The 15,092-nt window shown below is 42.5% G+C and overlaps 1 protein-coding gene across 18 annotated transcripts in view; it reads right to left on the bottom strand.

Moving 5' to 3' along the window:
• The window catches only part of ank1a (ankyrin 1, erythrocytic a), a 119,093-nt gene that overhangs the window by 29,480 nt on the left and 74,521 nt on the right, over nucleotides 1–15,092 (bottom strand). For 14 of the 18 annotated variants that reach the window (XM_033618906.2, XM_078170709.1, XM_078170716.1 and 11 more), the window contains 22 exons: nucleotides 13,757–13,858; nucleotides 10,032–10,130; nucleotides 8,125–8,223; nucleotides 7,747–7,845; nucleotides 7,366–7,551; nucleotides 7,142–7,240; nucleotides 6,950–7,048; nucleotides 6,745–6,843; nucleotides 6,273–6,470; nucleotides 6,090–6,188; nucleotides 5,884–5,982; nucleotides 5,665–5,763; nucleotides 5,146–5,343; nucleotides 4,951–5,049; nucleotides 4,760–4,858; nucleotides 4,119–4,316; nucleotides 3,893–3,991; nucleotides 2,561–2,659; nucleotides 945–1,043; nucleotides 762–854; nucleotides 554–626; nucleotides 360–380 (listed from right to left, as the gene is read on the bottom strand). In XM_033618906.2, coding sequence (XP_033474797.1) covers nucleotides 360–380; nucleotides 554–626; nucleotides 762–854; nucleotides 945–1,043; nucleotides 2,561–2,659; nucleotides 3,893–3,991; nucleotides 4,119–4,316; nucleotides 4,760–4,858; nucleotides 4,951–5,049; nucleotides 5,146–5,343; nucleotides 5,665–5,763; nucleotides 5,884–5,982; nucleotides 6,090–6,188; nucleotides 6,273–6,470; nucleotides 6,745–6,843; nucleotides 6,950–7,048; nucleotides 7,142–7,240; nucleotides 7,366–7,551; nucleotides 7,747–7,845; nucleotides 8,125–8,223; nucleotides 10,032–10,130; nucleotides 13,757–13,858 — 2,455 coding nt within the window. Of the gene's footprint in view, nucleotides 1–359; nucleotides 381–553; nucleotides 627–761; nucleotides 855–944; nucleotides 1,044–2,560; nucleotides 2,660–3,892; nucleotides 3,992–4,118; nucleotides 4,317–4,759; nucleotides 4,859–4,950; nucleotides 5,050–5,145; nucleotides 5,344–5,664; nucleotides 5,764–5,883; nucleotides 5,983–6,089; nucleotides 6,189–6,272; nucleotides 6,471–6,744; nucleotides 6,844–6,949; nucleotides 7,049–7,141; nucleotides 7,241–7,365; nucleotides 7,552–7,746; nucleotides 7,846–8,124; nucleotides 8,224–10,031; nucleotides 10,131–10,323; nucleotides 10,483–13,756; nucleotides 13,859–15,092 lie in introns of those variants that run through there. The other 4 variants (XM_078170710.1, XM_078170712.1, XM_078170715.1 and 1 more) reach the window with 2 other exon arrangements.

The following is a 15,092-nucleotide window of genomic DNA, read 5'->3' as shown; positions in this document are numbered from 1 at the left end:
CTGATATTAGTAATAATGGATCCGATACTTATAGAGGTGATCTGTATGTTTTGGCTGTGACTCTAACTGTAAAAATAAGGACTGATGTCAAAACATGGAGAAAAAAGACACCCGGGGGGTTAGAGGATGAGGGTGTTATTGAAGGGACATACAGAGGTTACAGACAAGGGTGCTATGGGTGCATGCCAATGAGAAACCAGAGCCACCATCACAGTGAGCGCCACTACAGAGGGATCAAGAGAGAGGAAGAGAGGCGGAGAGGTACAGTAAAGATTGAGAGAGTGAGCTTGAAATGGAGCCACACACTTTAAAACAACGACCTATGAATGCCGCACGAAGAAGGAAAGAGACATTCATACCTAATGTTAGCTGTGCAATTCCTAAAAAAGGGCATAAAGCAAAAGGAATTGGAAAAAAATGAATATTTGTGCGACCAGTTGAAACATCATAAAGTCAGCCTCATAAACAGGACGTAATGTTTCAATAACGTTGGCTATTAAACATTGTTTCCGACTGTTTTATGTGAGTAATAATAATAATTGTATTTCTTTACCTTCATCCTCAGACACGTCCAGTATCTCATCCACTGTCTCTGGGAAGCTCATGCGGTGTTTCTCTGTGGTCGTCTGCACAGAAGAAAGAGGAAGAACCAATTACAGATACAACAGTGAGTGTTAAATTCTTATTTCCATGTGATTATCATGGCCACATAATGCTGGCGCTGTATCCCGATGGCATGGTAGCATTTCTAAACTTCTCACCATGGAAACCGTCTCCTCAGTGACGAGCTTCAGGACGTCAATCACAGAGATGTAGCCCAACCTCTTAGCAATGGCCAGAGCTGAAGTACCATTCTAGCAGACAGAGAGGAGCAGATTGATCACATCTCTGAAAAACAAACTTTATGAGTCATTTTGAAAAAGATGAGAAGCGTTCATGCTCACTGTTGTTGTCTCGTTGGGCTGAGCTCCGTGCTTCAGCAGCAGTGTCACAATGTCTGTGTGTCCCTGCTGGGCCGCCTGGTGCAGAGGAGTGTAACCAAGCTGGAAGAGAGATTAAATGTATTCTTACTCATTTAATGTACATCTAAATAACATGTTTTTTTCTGAGTTATCCCTGAATTATTCAGTACTGCTGGCCCTCCTAATTAAGTTTTTACAAACAACAAGCTAACTGCATAACAAGAAAACTGTCAGTACAACGGATAATTATCAAATGACTAGAGCTGAAATGATAAGTAGATCAACAGAAAACTAATAAGCAACAATTTAAACAATAGGTTAAATGCTTAAATATTTTTTACAGCAAAAATCCACTGGTTTCAACTTTTCAGATGTCTATTTACTGGTGTTTTCAATCTTCTGTGATGATAAACTGGATATTTTTGGGTTTTGGTACACTGGCGCACACTAAAAGATTTTTGAAATCTTCACACATGTTGAAAATGCAAGAGATCCAACACATAACGACATGTAATATTAACTAACAGTTCTGCTCATACAGTGTGTAGAGAGCAAGGACTTGGCCAAAACAATACACAACACATTAAACACTTCTACTATTCATGAACAACCAGAGTCCCGACTCTCAAATCAAGTCTCTTGTGATCAAACATGACTTTAGAGCAAACAAAAAAGGAGACCTGGCTTTTAGTTTTTGGGCTACTTTTTACAGAAAATTCACAAAGTAAAAAAACATGGTTGAATTCATGGGGACAGCATGAACACGAGCTGGAAGCGAGTAAATTCTGACTTGAATCCTATTTGATATTACAGTAAAAACCCTCAGAGACCTGCAGGACCACCTGCGATCCTCTGGGTTTCTCCTCACAACAGGATATCGGAGCGAAAATACTGAACATGATTAATATTTGCGATTTGAAATTGGTGCAGCCACGATAGATGTCCGAGCTGTCAGGGGATGTAAAAAACACCCTAACACACATCACACGCCAGTAAAGTTTGGCAAAATGATCTTTAGAACCATCAAAAAATCGGGGCTTTGCTGATGATTGTTAGGAGGGGGGAAACGAGCTCATAATAGTGGGCACCTGGCATTTGTCAGACAAAGCAAGCAATCTGAATATGTCAGCTCGGGCTCTGGGAACTTGTGGGATAAATGTTTTACTATCTCTGACATAGTCACAGACAAAAAGTCAAATCAAGTAATTAATAAAAACAATCTGCCAAATGTCGCCCTACATCTGATCTTGCTTAGATTCTAGAACTTATATCTTTATTAATGATTACAACACATTTGTCATAGATCATGATATGAATACTAAATGGCATGGAATTGAATACCTCCAGTCTCTTCAATGCTTTTACAATACATTACACTTTAGAGAGGTAAAATGCCCTCATTCCAATAAATCATTATATAAAACAGCCAGTTTTAACAGCCTTCCCTGAGCAGGACCCTGCAACAGCCCCAACAGTGTGATGTACTGTAATATTTCCTGATGAATAAATCAGAGACAGTAGGCACACTGTGAACGCGTGACTCACGCCCTGACTACATTCTGTTGTAGTTTTATGTCAAACCAGAGGGAGGCACTCACTCTTGTTTTACTGTTGACGTTAGCCTGTTGCTGCAGGAGGAACTTCACCATCTTGATGTTGCCATAGTGACACGCTACATGGAGAGGGGTGTAGCCCATCTGACAGTGAGAGGGGGAAAAAAAGGTAAAAAGTCTTAAACACAAAATCACAGCAGAAGCATAACTTTAGTGTCTTAATGACCTTTTAATTTGAATACATTATGTAGATGTGATCATATAAAGGGCTGAATGGCTCATGAATACTGCATTAACTAATGGTTCAAATCCACAAAGTAAAATGATTTTGAGAGCAGAGCAGTGATAAAAACTGCATTCAGGCTGCAATTCAGAAATTAAAGAGAGAGGATGCAGTTACTTGTTGTATATGAGACAGGAACAGTAACAATAACATCAGTAATAGTAACACCCTGACATCATGATAACGTCCAGTACAGGAGCCCCACAACCAGTGCTATAAAGTTGCTTTACTAAAGTACCCATACTTACTGAATGTACAATTTTAAGGAACTTTACTTGAGTAACTCCATCTCCTAATTTATAATTCTACTCCACTACAGTTCATAGGCAAATATTGCACTTCTTACTTACTAGTTAATTTGCATATTCAGAGAATACGAAATATAATCACCAAATAAATTATAATGAAACATTAACGCCGTCCTCCTCAACTGAGCTGTAATGTTAGCTAGCTCAGTGGTGCTGGGTGAGCTTGCAGGAAATGTATGCTGAAATGGTTGGTGGGTATAGTTCGGTGAAGTGAAACAGTTCCTACATAAATCTGCTCACAACATGGAGGAGGCAGACATCTCTAAAACAGATATTGCCAACACTCAGCAATTCACACCAAAACAACAGAGATATTGTTTGAAAAACAGCGCCACAGGTAAGAGGGAAAATGGGTATTCTTGATTTTGGGGTGAACTGTCCCTTTAAGTAAAAGATCTGAGTACCTTTGTAAAGCACAAACTGCTCTTACATCGTCGAGATCAGGTCAAAGAGATGTTAAGATTTCATTTGTGGTGCTGTTTTACAGAACACATCATATAATTCTACGCATACATAAAACCCCACCGACCATTTTTCAGCATAAATTTGATTCAACTCCATGTGAAAACACTGCTTCAGAGCTGCTCCAAGCACCAGAGTCCCCCTCAAGGGTCGGGCATGTATTGATGGTAACACAACCCTCTGCTATGAGAACATCAGGCTATTTCTGCTGCAACACTTAGACACTATCTGCTGAGGCTCAAAGTGGTTGGCCAGTAGTTTCTACACTGAAAAGGCTCTGATAAAACCATGCAACAGTTTGCCATGAGAGTGAAAAGGTCTTACTCGTGTGGCAGCGTAAACTGAAGCGCCTTGTTTCACCAAGATATCTGCAATGCCAACATGTCCTTCCTGTGCCACCAGATGGAGTGGGGTTAATCCGCTCTGGGGACAAACACATTCAAGAGACAAAGGTCAAACACAGAACAAGTCAAGCCACAGTTATGTTTTATTTCTTAAAATAAACTTCCTGTCCAGTGACAGTCATCCTATAATCATGTGTGTTTCTTGCCTTGTTTCCAAGGTTGACGTTGGCCTGTTTGGAGATGAGGAGGGAGACCATGTCTGGCCTTCCTTCCTGCGAGGCCAGGTGGAGAGGTGTCACTCCCTGCAGTGACTCAGCATTGGCCGAAGCTCCGTACTGCAGCAGGCTGTTAGCCACCTCCACCTGATTCTGCTTGGACGCTATGTGGAGGGCGGTGTAGCCATTCTGGAACGCAGACATGAGTTATGGTTAGAAAAAGATGTGTATGTGCATGATACTGGGCTAGGGCTGGGCAATATATCATTGTTTAAATATCAATATTGTGATTAGATTTTGAATATTTTAAGATTATGAGTGTTTTCCTGGTTTTAAAGGCTGCATTATAATAAAGTGATGTCATTTTCTGAACTTCCCAGACTGTTCTAGCTGTTCTATTTTTTGTCTTTACACATGTAGTCATGATATCATCATTACTGGTGGTTATTTATCAAAAGTCTCACTAAGTAAATATTTTGTGAAAGCACCAATAGTCAACCCTACAGCACAGATATCAAGGTGTTTGGTCAAAAATATTGTCAACTTTGATTTCCTCCATATTGCCCAGTCCTATACCTGGCCTTTCAACATGAATTATGTTTGTACTTGTGTGTATCTCTTTTTCTATTTACCCTGGCTGCACTATGTGGTGAACCTCCTTTGCTAACAAGCAAGTTGACAACATCCAGGTTGTTGTGATGTACAGCAACATGCAGCGGAGTCAGACCATTCTGCAGAAACAGAATCAAAAATGCATCAGACTGACGTAGAGCAAACAAAGCTTCTGTCTTCCATACAGCCAAGCCTTTAAGGTTTGTCTTACCTTTCCAGCAGCATTAGGGTTCGCTCCTCTCTCCAACAACAGCTCTGCTACATCCACCTTGCCGTACTTGGAGGCCACATGGAGTGGAGTGAAACCTTTCTACAGAGGCACCAGTGAGGAAGTGGACACAATGTTAGGTCTGGGAATACAGCTATTTGGGAAAGATGCAGAGAAAAGAAAGCAGGTATGTTTTACCTTTGTCATCTTGGTCTGCTGAGCCTCCATATCCAGTAGGATGCGCACGGTTTGTACGTGACCTTCCCGGGCAGCGATGTGTAGGGGTGTGTGGCCTGCTGTGGTGGTGGAGTTGGGGTTGGCTTTGTGCTCCAGCAGCAGCTTCACCAGCTCCTTGTGGCCCATCCGAGCGGCACAATGCAGAGGTGTTTGGTCATCCTGGAACAATGAGGGGAGACGAATTATGAAGTGTAAGGTACTGAATGAAACTCCAGCGATAAAATGACTTCTCTAGTGATTTAATCATCCTGTTTTCAGTTCTCAGCTTCTCCACTATGATCTCAACTTGTTATATTAAGTGTAAAATGAGGCTGTGGTGTGTAGGAGGGGAATCAGCATGTGGAAGCTCTGCAAAGAAATAGCTGCTCAACCAACTTTCTAAATTAACGCTTAAACATAATGAGTATTTAATCCATGTCTAACATGAGGCATGTTTATGCATGAGTAAACGATATGTGCCATAGAGTGTGAAATCTCTACCTTGGCCTTGGCGTCAACTGGTGCTGCATTCTCGAGTAAAAACTCTGCCACCTCGAAATGTCCTGCCCGAGATGCCATATGGAGAGGAGTCTCCACTTTCTGTGCAGGCACAGACAGACAAACCACCCACTCAGATTTATCACTATCACAACAACAACAACACCAGCGCTGAGTTGGTTATCTGTGCTGCTCTTTTGGAGATCTCAGAGGGAAACTCACCACATTGGAGGCACTGGGGGAAGCTCCTTTCTGCACCAGGATCTTCACAATGTTAAGATGACCCATAAATGATGCCACATGTAAGGGGGTCAGGCCAGACTGTTCAGAAGAGGAGAAGAATATTACAAATGGTTCTGCAGGCCAATCATATTCAATATAATAATGTGTGAGCTGTTATTGTTAACCCCTCTTTTCTGTTCTCTCACCTCAGTCACAGCCTCTAATGACGCAGCTTGTTTTAGCAGGAGATCCATCACACGCATGTGGTTCTTTTTACAAGCAATATGCAAAGGAGTGAAGCCATTCTGTAAAAAACAAAGGAAACTTTTATTTAATTTGGAACTTACAAATTGACTGTTTGTTCATGTTACTGTGTGCTTGTCACGGACCAATGCACGAGAGTTGGGTTTGGCCCCTTTGTCCAGCAGCACTTTGGCCATGCGGTGGTGGCCGCAGTGTGCCGCCACGTGCAGAGGGGTAAGGTGGTCCAGTGTGATGTCATCAATCTCTGCGTTGTACTGCAGGAGCTGCTTGACGCAGTCCATGTGGTCCCCTTGTGCTGCCATGTGGATTGGAGACAGGCCATTCTGCAAAAAAAGGAAAAAGCATTGACTCTGTCATCCCTCACAAAACGGGAAGCAACTTGTCTTGTCATGGAAACAAACAATCGCAGCAAGAAGCGGCGGCAAGAGGGATCTATGGCTGTTTGGCTGATGGATCACACACTTTCACTTTCATTTACTTAATTTTAGAGTACAAGCAAAGCAAAGCAACTCAGTGATTTGCACTCATTATCAAACCAGATGGTGTCAGTTCATTTCTAAGAGAAGTGAAGAATTTACTTGTATGTAGTTGGATTACCTTGGTCTTTGCCTGGATGGGGGCTCCATGGTCCAGCAGGATTTCTATAATCCTGACATGACCATTTCTGGCTGCACAGTGCAGAGGAGTCAGCTCATCCTGGAGAGAGAGAGGATTGTTAATGATTTAGTTAATGATGCATCAAATTAGAAACAGTAAGGGAATCAAAGATTCTGTAAAACGGCAGGATGGATGACTGCTGCACCTTGGTCTTGGCATCAATCTGAGCTCCTCTGTCCAGCAGCAGTCGCACCATGATCACATTCCCCCGTCTGGCTGCGATGTGCAGAGGAGTGATGCCGTTCTGCAGAGAGAAACACTCAAATGGGCACATATTCAGGGACAACAGGCAGCAGGGACACAGATTAACCTTTCGACACCATCAATTATTTTCTACCTTTGGGGTGAAGTTGACATTGGCTCCTCTATTGAGCAGCAGTTGAGCTACGTTCAAGTTTTCATAGTGTGCAGCAATGTGGAGGGGTGTGAATCCAGTCTGCAGGGACACAACAGGGTGAGTTCATGTCACTGTCATTACCATTGGCATTTTAGAAACACAACGGAGGACACCAAACACAGATACCTCTTATACACGACACACACACACACACAAATGTTTACCTTGCTGAGTACATCAGGATTGGGGTCATTCTGCAGAAGCACTGCGGCTGTGCGTGTATCGTCGTTGCGTGCTGCAATGTGCAGTGCAGGGAGGCGGACCTTTCCCTTGGTGCCGTAGTTGATGAGCAGGGCTACGACATTCTCATGTCCCTGCTGAAGAGCGACGGCGAGAGGAGTGAATCCATCCTGCAGCGCACACAACAGAGTTAGCAGACCAGTTGACTCGTGGAGAAAAATTGAGAGAGGTGTAAGGAAAGAGGCTCATGAGAACGAAAACAGAATGGAAACACGGCAGCAGTCTGGATCAGCAAGGATGGGATTGAGGAATTTGGGCGATTACTACTCTTTGAAAACATCTATCACTTCCTTGGTCTTTAGTACCTCAGTTGGAATGCTCTGATTGGCTCCGTTCTCCAGAAGAAACTTCACAACCTCTAGATGGTTTTCTTGTGCAGCCATGTAGAGTGGAGTGAAACCCTTCTGTCTCAGAAAGATGCACAACACATACACACACGCACGCACGCACAGCAGCAGAGGAGACACAAGCACAGCAAAAGACAGAAGACGGTCACAGATGCACAAGGATGTACAGAGAGAGGAAACAGCAACATACAGATATATAGGAACAAAGACACGTGTTAACAGATGGGATTGCAATAGTTACTACTATGGTTTCACTGTAAAGTTCACGTTTAAGTACTGAGGAGTAGCTTCAGCGAGTCCTGTGATCGCTGCAGTGAGAGCAGCACTGAGTCTCACCTGGGACTGAGCGTTGACATTGGCCCCGTAGTTAACCAGCTCTGTGACCACCTGCTCCTGCCCCGCCAGGGCTGCAATGTGCAGGGCCGTGTTCCCTTTCTGTTTAAACACAGATACATGAGCACAAGAGTACACAGTCATAACCAGCACTAACAAAGATTATAGGTGAAATCCCACGTGTGTATTCAAAGTGCAGGTGGTTTTCATATGCAGTTGTCCATATGTTCATATGCAGACTGATGCTTCATGTTGTATTTCGGTTTAATTTTGGTGGCAATCAGGAACTGTCTAAGAATAAGTAAAAAAAAAAAAAAGTACATATTTGAGCATGCATTAAATGCCAATTTTCAGTACAAATTTTGTATTGAGGTTTGATACCCAGCCACAATAAAATCTTTAAGTTTCCATGAAAAGACACAATTCAGCAAGTGTTTTAAGTAATAATCTCAAAGAGGGGATTGAGCCTATGACCCACTGATGAAAGTATCTGCAATATTTATATATATGCAATATTGTAAAATAGGTATTGAGGGTGACATTCATGGAAAAATGCTGTATTAAGTTACTGCAGATGCACACTGAACATTTCCCACAGCTGAAGCTTCTTTGAGTGAGATTAGCACCTACCGCTATAATTCATCAAAAGTGCATCTACAATACAAGACAACGGTCATTTTCTACATTTTTTTGATCGAGATCAGTGTGAAATATTGTAGGGAGCGATGGAACAAGAATCACAGCCACAGTGAGCTGTTAGATGAAGAGCTGCAGGTGACAGGCTGCACACTTAGCAATGTAACAAACTCTTTTCACTGAGCCCTGTTGTCTGGAGGCTCCTGTTGTGTGCAGCGTAAATCAGATCACGGTTGCTCACAGAGTGGTTTATAAAGGCAAATTACTGGCCGACTTCTTTTTTTTTTAATGAAAATGGCAATTGTTTTGCTGCCTCCAGAGCTCTGTGACCTGTTGTATTAAGCTGCAATTGTTCCCAAGTCAAACTGTAGCCCACTGAAATCCTCTCAATTGCCACTTTAATACAGAAAGTGTTAAACATTTTGAGATATACACTTATTTGCTCTCCTGTTGAGGGTTAGATAAGAAGATGAATACCTCATACTCACGTCTGTATGCTAAAGATAAAGCTACAGCCAGCAGCCAGTTAGCTTAGCTTAGCATAAAGACTGGAAACAGGGGGGAACAGATAGCCTTGCTCAATCTAAAGGTAAGAAACCTACCTGCCAGCACCTCTACAACTGACTACTCAATACATCATTTATTATATGTGTAAACTTGCTGTTTTACGGAGCTCATGTGTAGGACTATCCTTGCATTCATGTGATGTCAGAATAATTGAAAAAAAGTGTTTCTTACTGGGAAAATCACGTGAATGCCCCCTGAAATTGGAACAACCAGGAATGTTGGTGAAAATGTTGGTAGTTTCTGAATTAACGCCATATATGGTCAGTGGTAATAAACTTTTACATAATTCTCCTATTGCATGTCGATTTTTTGTTCACAGTTAATCTGTAGTATGGTATTAGCTGCTCTCCACATAGAGTGACATAGACCAGTTAGAAATGTGTTTTATCAACATTAGTCCGATAAAGCAATATTTTGGTAGTTTTTAGGGGATGTGCATGTGCAGCAACAAGTCTGGGACAAAATCACAATGCATTTTCCGTAGCATCCACGTTGTTCCCAAAGCTCATGAACACACCAAAGTCGAAAGAGCAACTTCCCAACTCAGGAAATGGGACCATTGGAGGAGCACGTGAATGCAGCATATTTCTTAGCTGGGCTAGAGACAGGAAGTGAGGTCTCCTCATCTCACTCTCTTTGTAAATTCAAAGCACAGGTGACTTTCTGAGGAGATAATAATGTGGGACATTTTCTCTGAGGATTTTTACCTTTGTGGTGGTCTCCAGTACGATTCCATTGTGAAGTAGCTCCAGCACCATTTTGACGTGGCCTTCTTTTGAGGCCAGATGCAGCCCGTTGAGCCCATTCTGAGTGAGAGAGCAGAGTAAACCTCATACTGAAGGGTCCTAAACATACTATGAACACAGATATTTCCTATTCTACAAGAAAAAAAACACTCCTATACACACAAACACATGTGGGCCATGCCAACTGAAACAACTGTTGTGTTTATTCCACAGTGACTGAAGCACTCACAAACCAAAGCAGGCAAATACTTACACTGGACACCATGCATGCAGTACTCTCAGAATCAAAGTGGTCATTAGCGAAAACAATGTCTACAGGGATGAAAATCAGGATGTGAACATTTTCATTTGATTAATGATGGTGAGAGGAGGAGGAGGAGGTGGAGGAAGAGGAGGACGGGAGGGGGATGGCAGGCCGCTGGTCTCGTGGCTGGGAAGAATACGAGCCGTGTGGGATAGGTCTGACCTCACACAGCCTTCCTTCAGCCGCACAGGACATGTGAGGTTGGACCTTTCCCACACCACTGATATTATTCCTCTGAGTGGGGAGACCACAGCACACCATCACTCTACTGCGGACAGAGGAGAGAGGGAGGGAGGCACAAAGCAAGAAAAAAGGGAGGTGAGTTAGAAAACAGTCCACAAACAGAAGGAGAAGAGAGGGAAGAGGAGAAGTTGTTAGGTCGAGAGGGAGAAAAGAGGAGGGAAGGGGAGGGCAGGAGTGAGGCAGTGTGCTGGTGACAGGTATCCACTCAGACAAGGAAACACAGCTGCCACAGTCAAGCCTCCACTATCAGACTGTTCAGACAGCATCAGGATCGACAGTCACACCAACAATGCTTTCATCACCAGGGTTAAAGTGACAATCAGCAACATTTGGTATCATTGTACAAATTTTGAAGGTAAATTAACAGCACTACCAGACCTGTGTTAATCATTACAGCTTTGAGTAAGGGCAACACTAAAGCTACTATGTGTAAAACTTGATAACTCCTTCTAACAGACAGCATAGCTTGACTTAAAGTAGCACATGCAGTGGGCTTAGGGTGGGGCGATATGACGGCATATACTACGCAATGGTAGAAATGTCTTCCATTTCTAGTGCAGGAGCCATTCAGGACAGGCTGCGCAGCAAATCTTGGGGTTGACTGTGTGATCTTGCGAATCCAGCTGCCAAAGATGCTCTACAAGTTAACATGATTTGGACAAACATGGAGGAGTAGTGCTGTCAAAAAAAAATCGATCTATCAATACATATCCATTCTGAATATTTGAAACGGTTTCAATTCCAGCTGCGCTTTCTTACTCTCTCTTTATTGATAATGTTTACTTCAGTCATTCTGCTGTACCCTGCTACTAACCAAGAAAAGTAAAGTTGTTGTTGTCATGTTATAGCCTTTTTATATTTATTGTAAGGCAGATTTATCTCTCCTGTCTTACCTATAAACTTAGTAGTTACTGAATTAATGAATTAACTGTCAAAGGGCTGTGGGTGAGGTAAGAGCACAGGGACTGCTTATCTGTGTGACTTGATCCACTTTTTAATGTCTGAAAAAGAACGGACTACTAAACATTGACAACAATAGTGGCATCTCACATCTTATATATATATATATATATATATATATATATATATATATATATATCACTCCGCTTAATTTAATCCTAACTGTCATTACTGATATTATATAGTTGCCAATCTAACGTAAAGAGCAAAATAAAATATGTAAACAATATAATAAATGTAGTTAACATTAAATTGTGCAGGTGCAAACTAATGAACAGAGAAAAACAAGACAATCTAATGGATACGTTCTCACGAAAATAAATCTCTTAAATCTTTAAGCCCCCCAGGGAGCTTAAAGCTTATGTTTTAAAAGAATTTTAGTTTTACTGTTTTGAATAAATAAATTAAATAAAAATAATCACATATGATAAGTACGGTGTTTTTTTCCCCTCCCTTTTTTATAAAGATATCTTTTGGGCCATTTTTAGCCTTTAATTAATAGGACAAACAGGTGTGATGGGGGGGAGAGAGAGAGGGAGTGACATGCAACAAAGGGCCACAGGCTGGAGTCAAACCCGGGCCGCTGCAGCAACAGCCCTGTACATGGGGCACCTGCTCTACCACTAAGCCACCGACGCCCCTTCCCCACCATTTATTTAATTGATTTTATATAACAGCAATATGATGTGTACTGTTACTGTGTTTTAAAATTACATGTACCGAAGATTTTGGCCATATCGCCCACCCCTAAGTTAACTTTATGTGCAACTTTATGTCACAAAAACATTTCATTTTTATAAACAAAAGACCACCAGACCACATAGAAATCATACATACTGTATAGGGGCTTCAAGTGCAAAACTGCAAAGCAACATGTGTGGTTTCTTCTCATTCAGGTGAGTATGTTGTAGATTATCACTTTAACCCAAACACAGTAAACACCAAACAGTGAAAATATAACACAATTTCATATGATGAATATCAAGAAGAATGAAATGAAATTGTGTCATTCAAGAGAATTTCATCTTGCAGGTCAAAACAACTTTCTGGTATCAGATTGTATTTCTGCATGTTATTATATTTTGAATCCATGGGGTGTCTCCCTTTATCATAGTGGAGCAGTTTGCCTGTAAAGGGCACTGTATGGTACAGTGTCACTGTTGTTGTGTGGGGTCTGTGGGGCCTCATAGAAACCCTGCCAGAAGCATTACCAGCAATAATTACAAAATGTTGAGGACAGCATACGTGAATGGAAGGGAAACCATGACTAAGTTAGATTAATGAGCCAGAGGAATCTTTCTCACACACACACACACACACACACACACACACACACACACACACACACACACGATTCTGGCCAAGTTTCAGTAGCCTGAGGGCAGCGGTCTTAGCCCCACTAACGCTGCCTCTTCCTGGTCACTCTGGGAACAACCGTCACAGTAAAGGAGGCAGGATGGAAGAGACAAGGCGAAGGAGAAACCCCTGCCCCATTTATCACCTTCCCTGGAGACCCTGTAAACTCCACCTGCCACCTTCATACACTGATTAACATCTACCTGAGCATGCACATACAATATGACTGAGTGCACAGGCACATAACAGCACAGTGATCAAGTCAGACACATCATGCACACTGAACACTCAAAACGCAGTTAAATAGAAATGATAATACAACACATGGTGGTTTACAGGGACACTGGTTGAGCAGAACAAAATGCAGAACCATCATTTCATAAATGAAACCATATATTTGTTGTATAAGTTCTAATTTTCTGTATAAACCAATAAATACTGCTGTTCAATGAAAACTGTCGATTTTACTGCTCATAAATAACATTAGCAAAACTGTGCCTGTTTCCATTCACACATTCCTGTTTGTTTTCTGAATGAGAGATGGGCAGTCCAGCCACCTCCTGAATTTTAATTTAATTGCTTAGAAAGCAGACAGGGAAGACTAAAACCTGGCAGGATGTACCTCAGAGCCATCGATGGCACAAGACAACTCATAAATACTCAAATATTTCTGTTCCTTTTCTTGTCACTCTCACACAGTGAATAGAAAGCCAAAGATGGCAAGTGCAACATAAATAAAAAATCATTGGCTTACAGTTTCATGAGCTCGCCAGTCGGAAGCTAAACCAATTCAATCTGGAGAATGAATGTGCAGCTCTCTCACCTGATTGGCTGTGTTTATATCGATGCCATTTTTGATATGGTCCAAGGCCTTGTCCAGGTTGCCAGAACGGGCTGCTCGGAGGAAACTGTTGCCAGCATCTGCCTGCAAGCGTAACAGGGAGAGAGGGAAAGAGAGGAGGGGGATAAGGGGTGTAAGAGAAAGTGAGAGACACATAAAGTGAAGGAAGTAGAGAGGGAAAATGGAGAGGGAGACAGAGTTTGGTTAATATTTATTTAGGGGCATTTTTTGAAGGACTGAAGTGTTCACTCGTAATCCATCAGTTTTCCTCTCATGTCACTCCGCCCTTGAGATTTTGGACGGTGCAGTTTGAACATCTGCACCTTTAAATGTGTGTTGAGGGTGCGATGGGCACGCAGGTGATGTGATGGAGTACACTCTAAAAATTTGTCCACAACTCTGTCCTCTGTACTCAGGTGATAAGGCAACTGTGATAACACCGACAGCCACCGGAGTGTCTGTTGTGCCCAGCCAACTGTTGGCTCTTTGTCCGGACTCTGAGTTTGTGTGTGTGTGTGTGTGAATAAAAGAGAGAGAAAGAGATACACAAGGTGAATACGGAGAGAGAGAAAGGGAAGGCTTGGCGAGCCCCGGCTCACGGGCCGGCACATGGCACGTCTAGTGTTTTTGTCTGTGTTTTGTTTGTGTCTGAGGGCTTCATGCCTCTCCCAGGCAGGCAGGGGTGCTGCTGAAACAGGATCACTCATGCGGCACAGGGGGAGAGCGAGGGAGATGAGAGGAGGAGAAGTGGCAGCTACAGAGGGAGAACCACAGGGAGAAGCTCGACTGCGGCAAACCCTGCACTTTTTCCCTTTTCATTTACATAATCTCCTCTCTCCCCTCGCCCATCCCCTCCCTACATCATCTAACCAGCTATCTCAACATGCTGGTCAGGAAAATCATCATCCAATCATTCAGTGTTTGTTTTCACACAAATGCAGGGAACGAATTCATGTATAATTTTCTGGTCCAAAGGAAATCAACAAATGCTGCCATCCCACACTCACACCCACCCACCCACACACACACACACACACACACACACACACACACACACCAAAGAAAGTGTTTTTCTTCATAACACATCAGTTTAAGCTGTGTCATCTATTGTTGTGACAGGGTTGTTGGTCCTCTTTTGACAAAGATGGAGTGAGCTTGAGTAAAAAAACAGAGAAAGGATCCACATGCCTGAAGTTGAGGCATAGCAACAAATGACACAACTCACCCTCAGCATGACACCAATGGTGCAGCGGCTGTGCAAAGAGAGAGGTCACTTTAAAAGAAGACAGGGGCGATGGCAGGGGAACAGGAAACTTTT

The sequence above is a fragment of the Epinephelus lanceolatus genome, chromosome 9 (genome assembly GCF_041903045.1).
Source record: "Epinephelus lanceolatus isolate andai-2023 chromosome 9, ASM4190304v1, whole genome shotgun sequence".
In the NCBI taxonomy this organism is placed as follows: domain Eukaryota; kingdom Metazoa; phylum Chordata; class Actinopteri; order Perciformes; family Serranidae; genus Epinephelus; species Epinephelus lanceolatus.
Note: the sequence above shows the minus strand (reverse complement) of the source record. Positions and strands in the feature narration are given on the sequence as shown.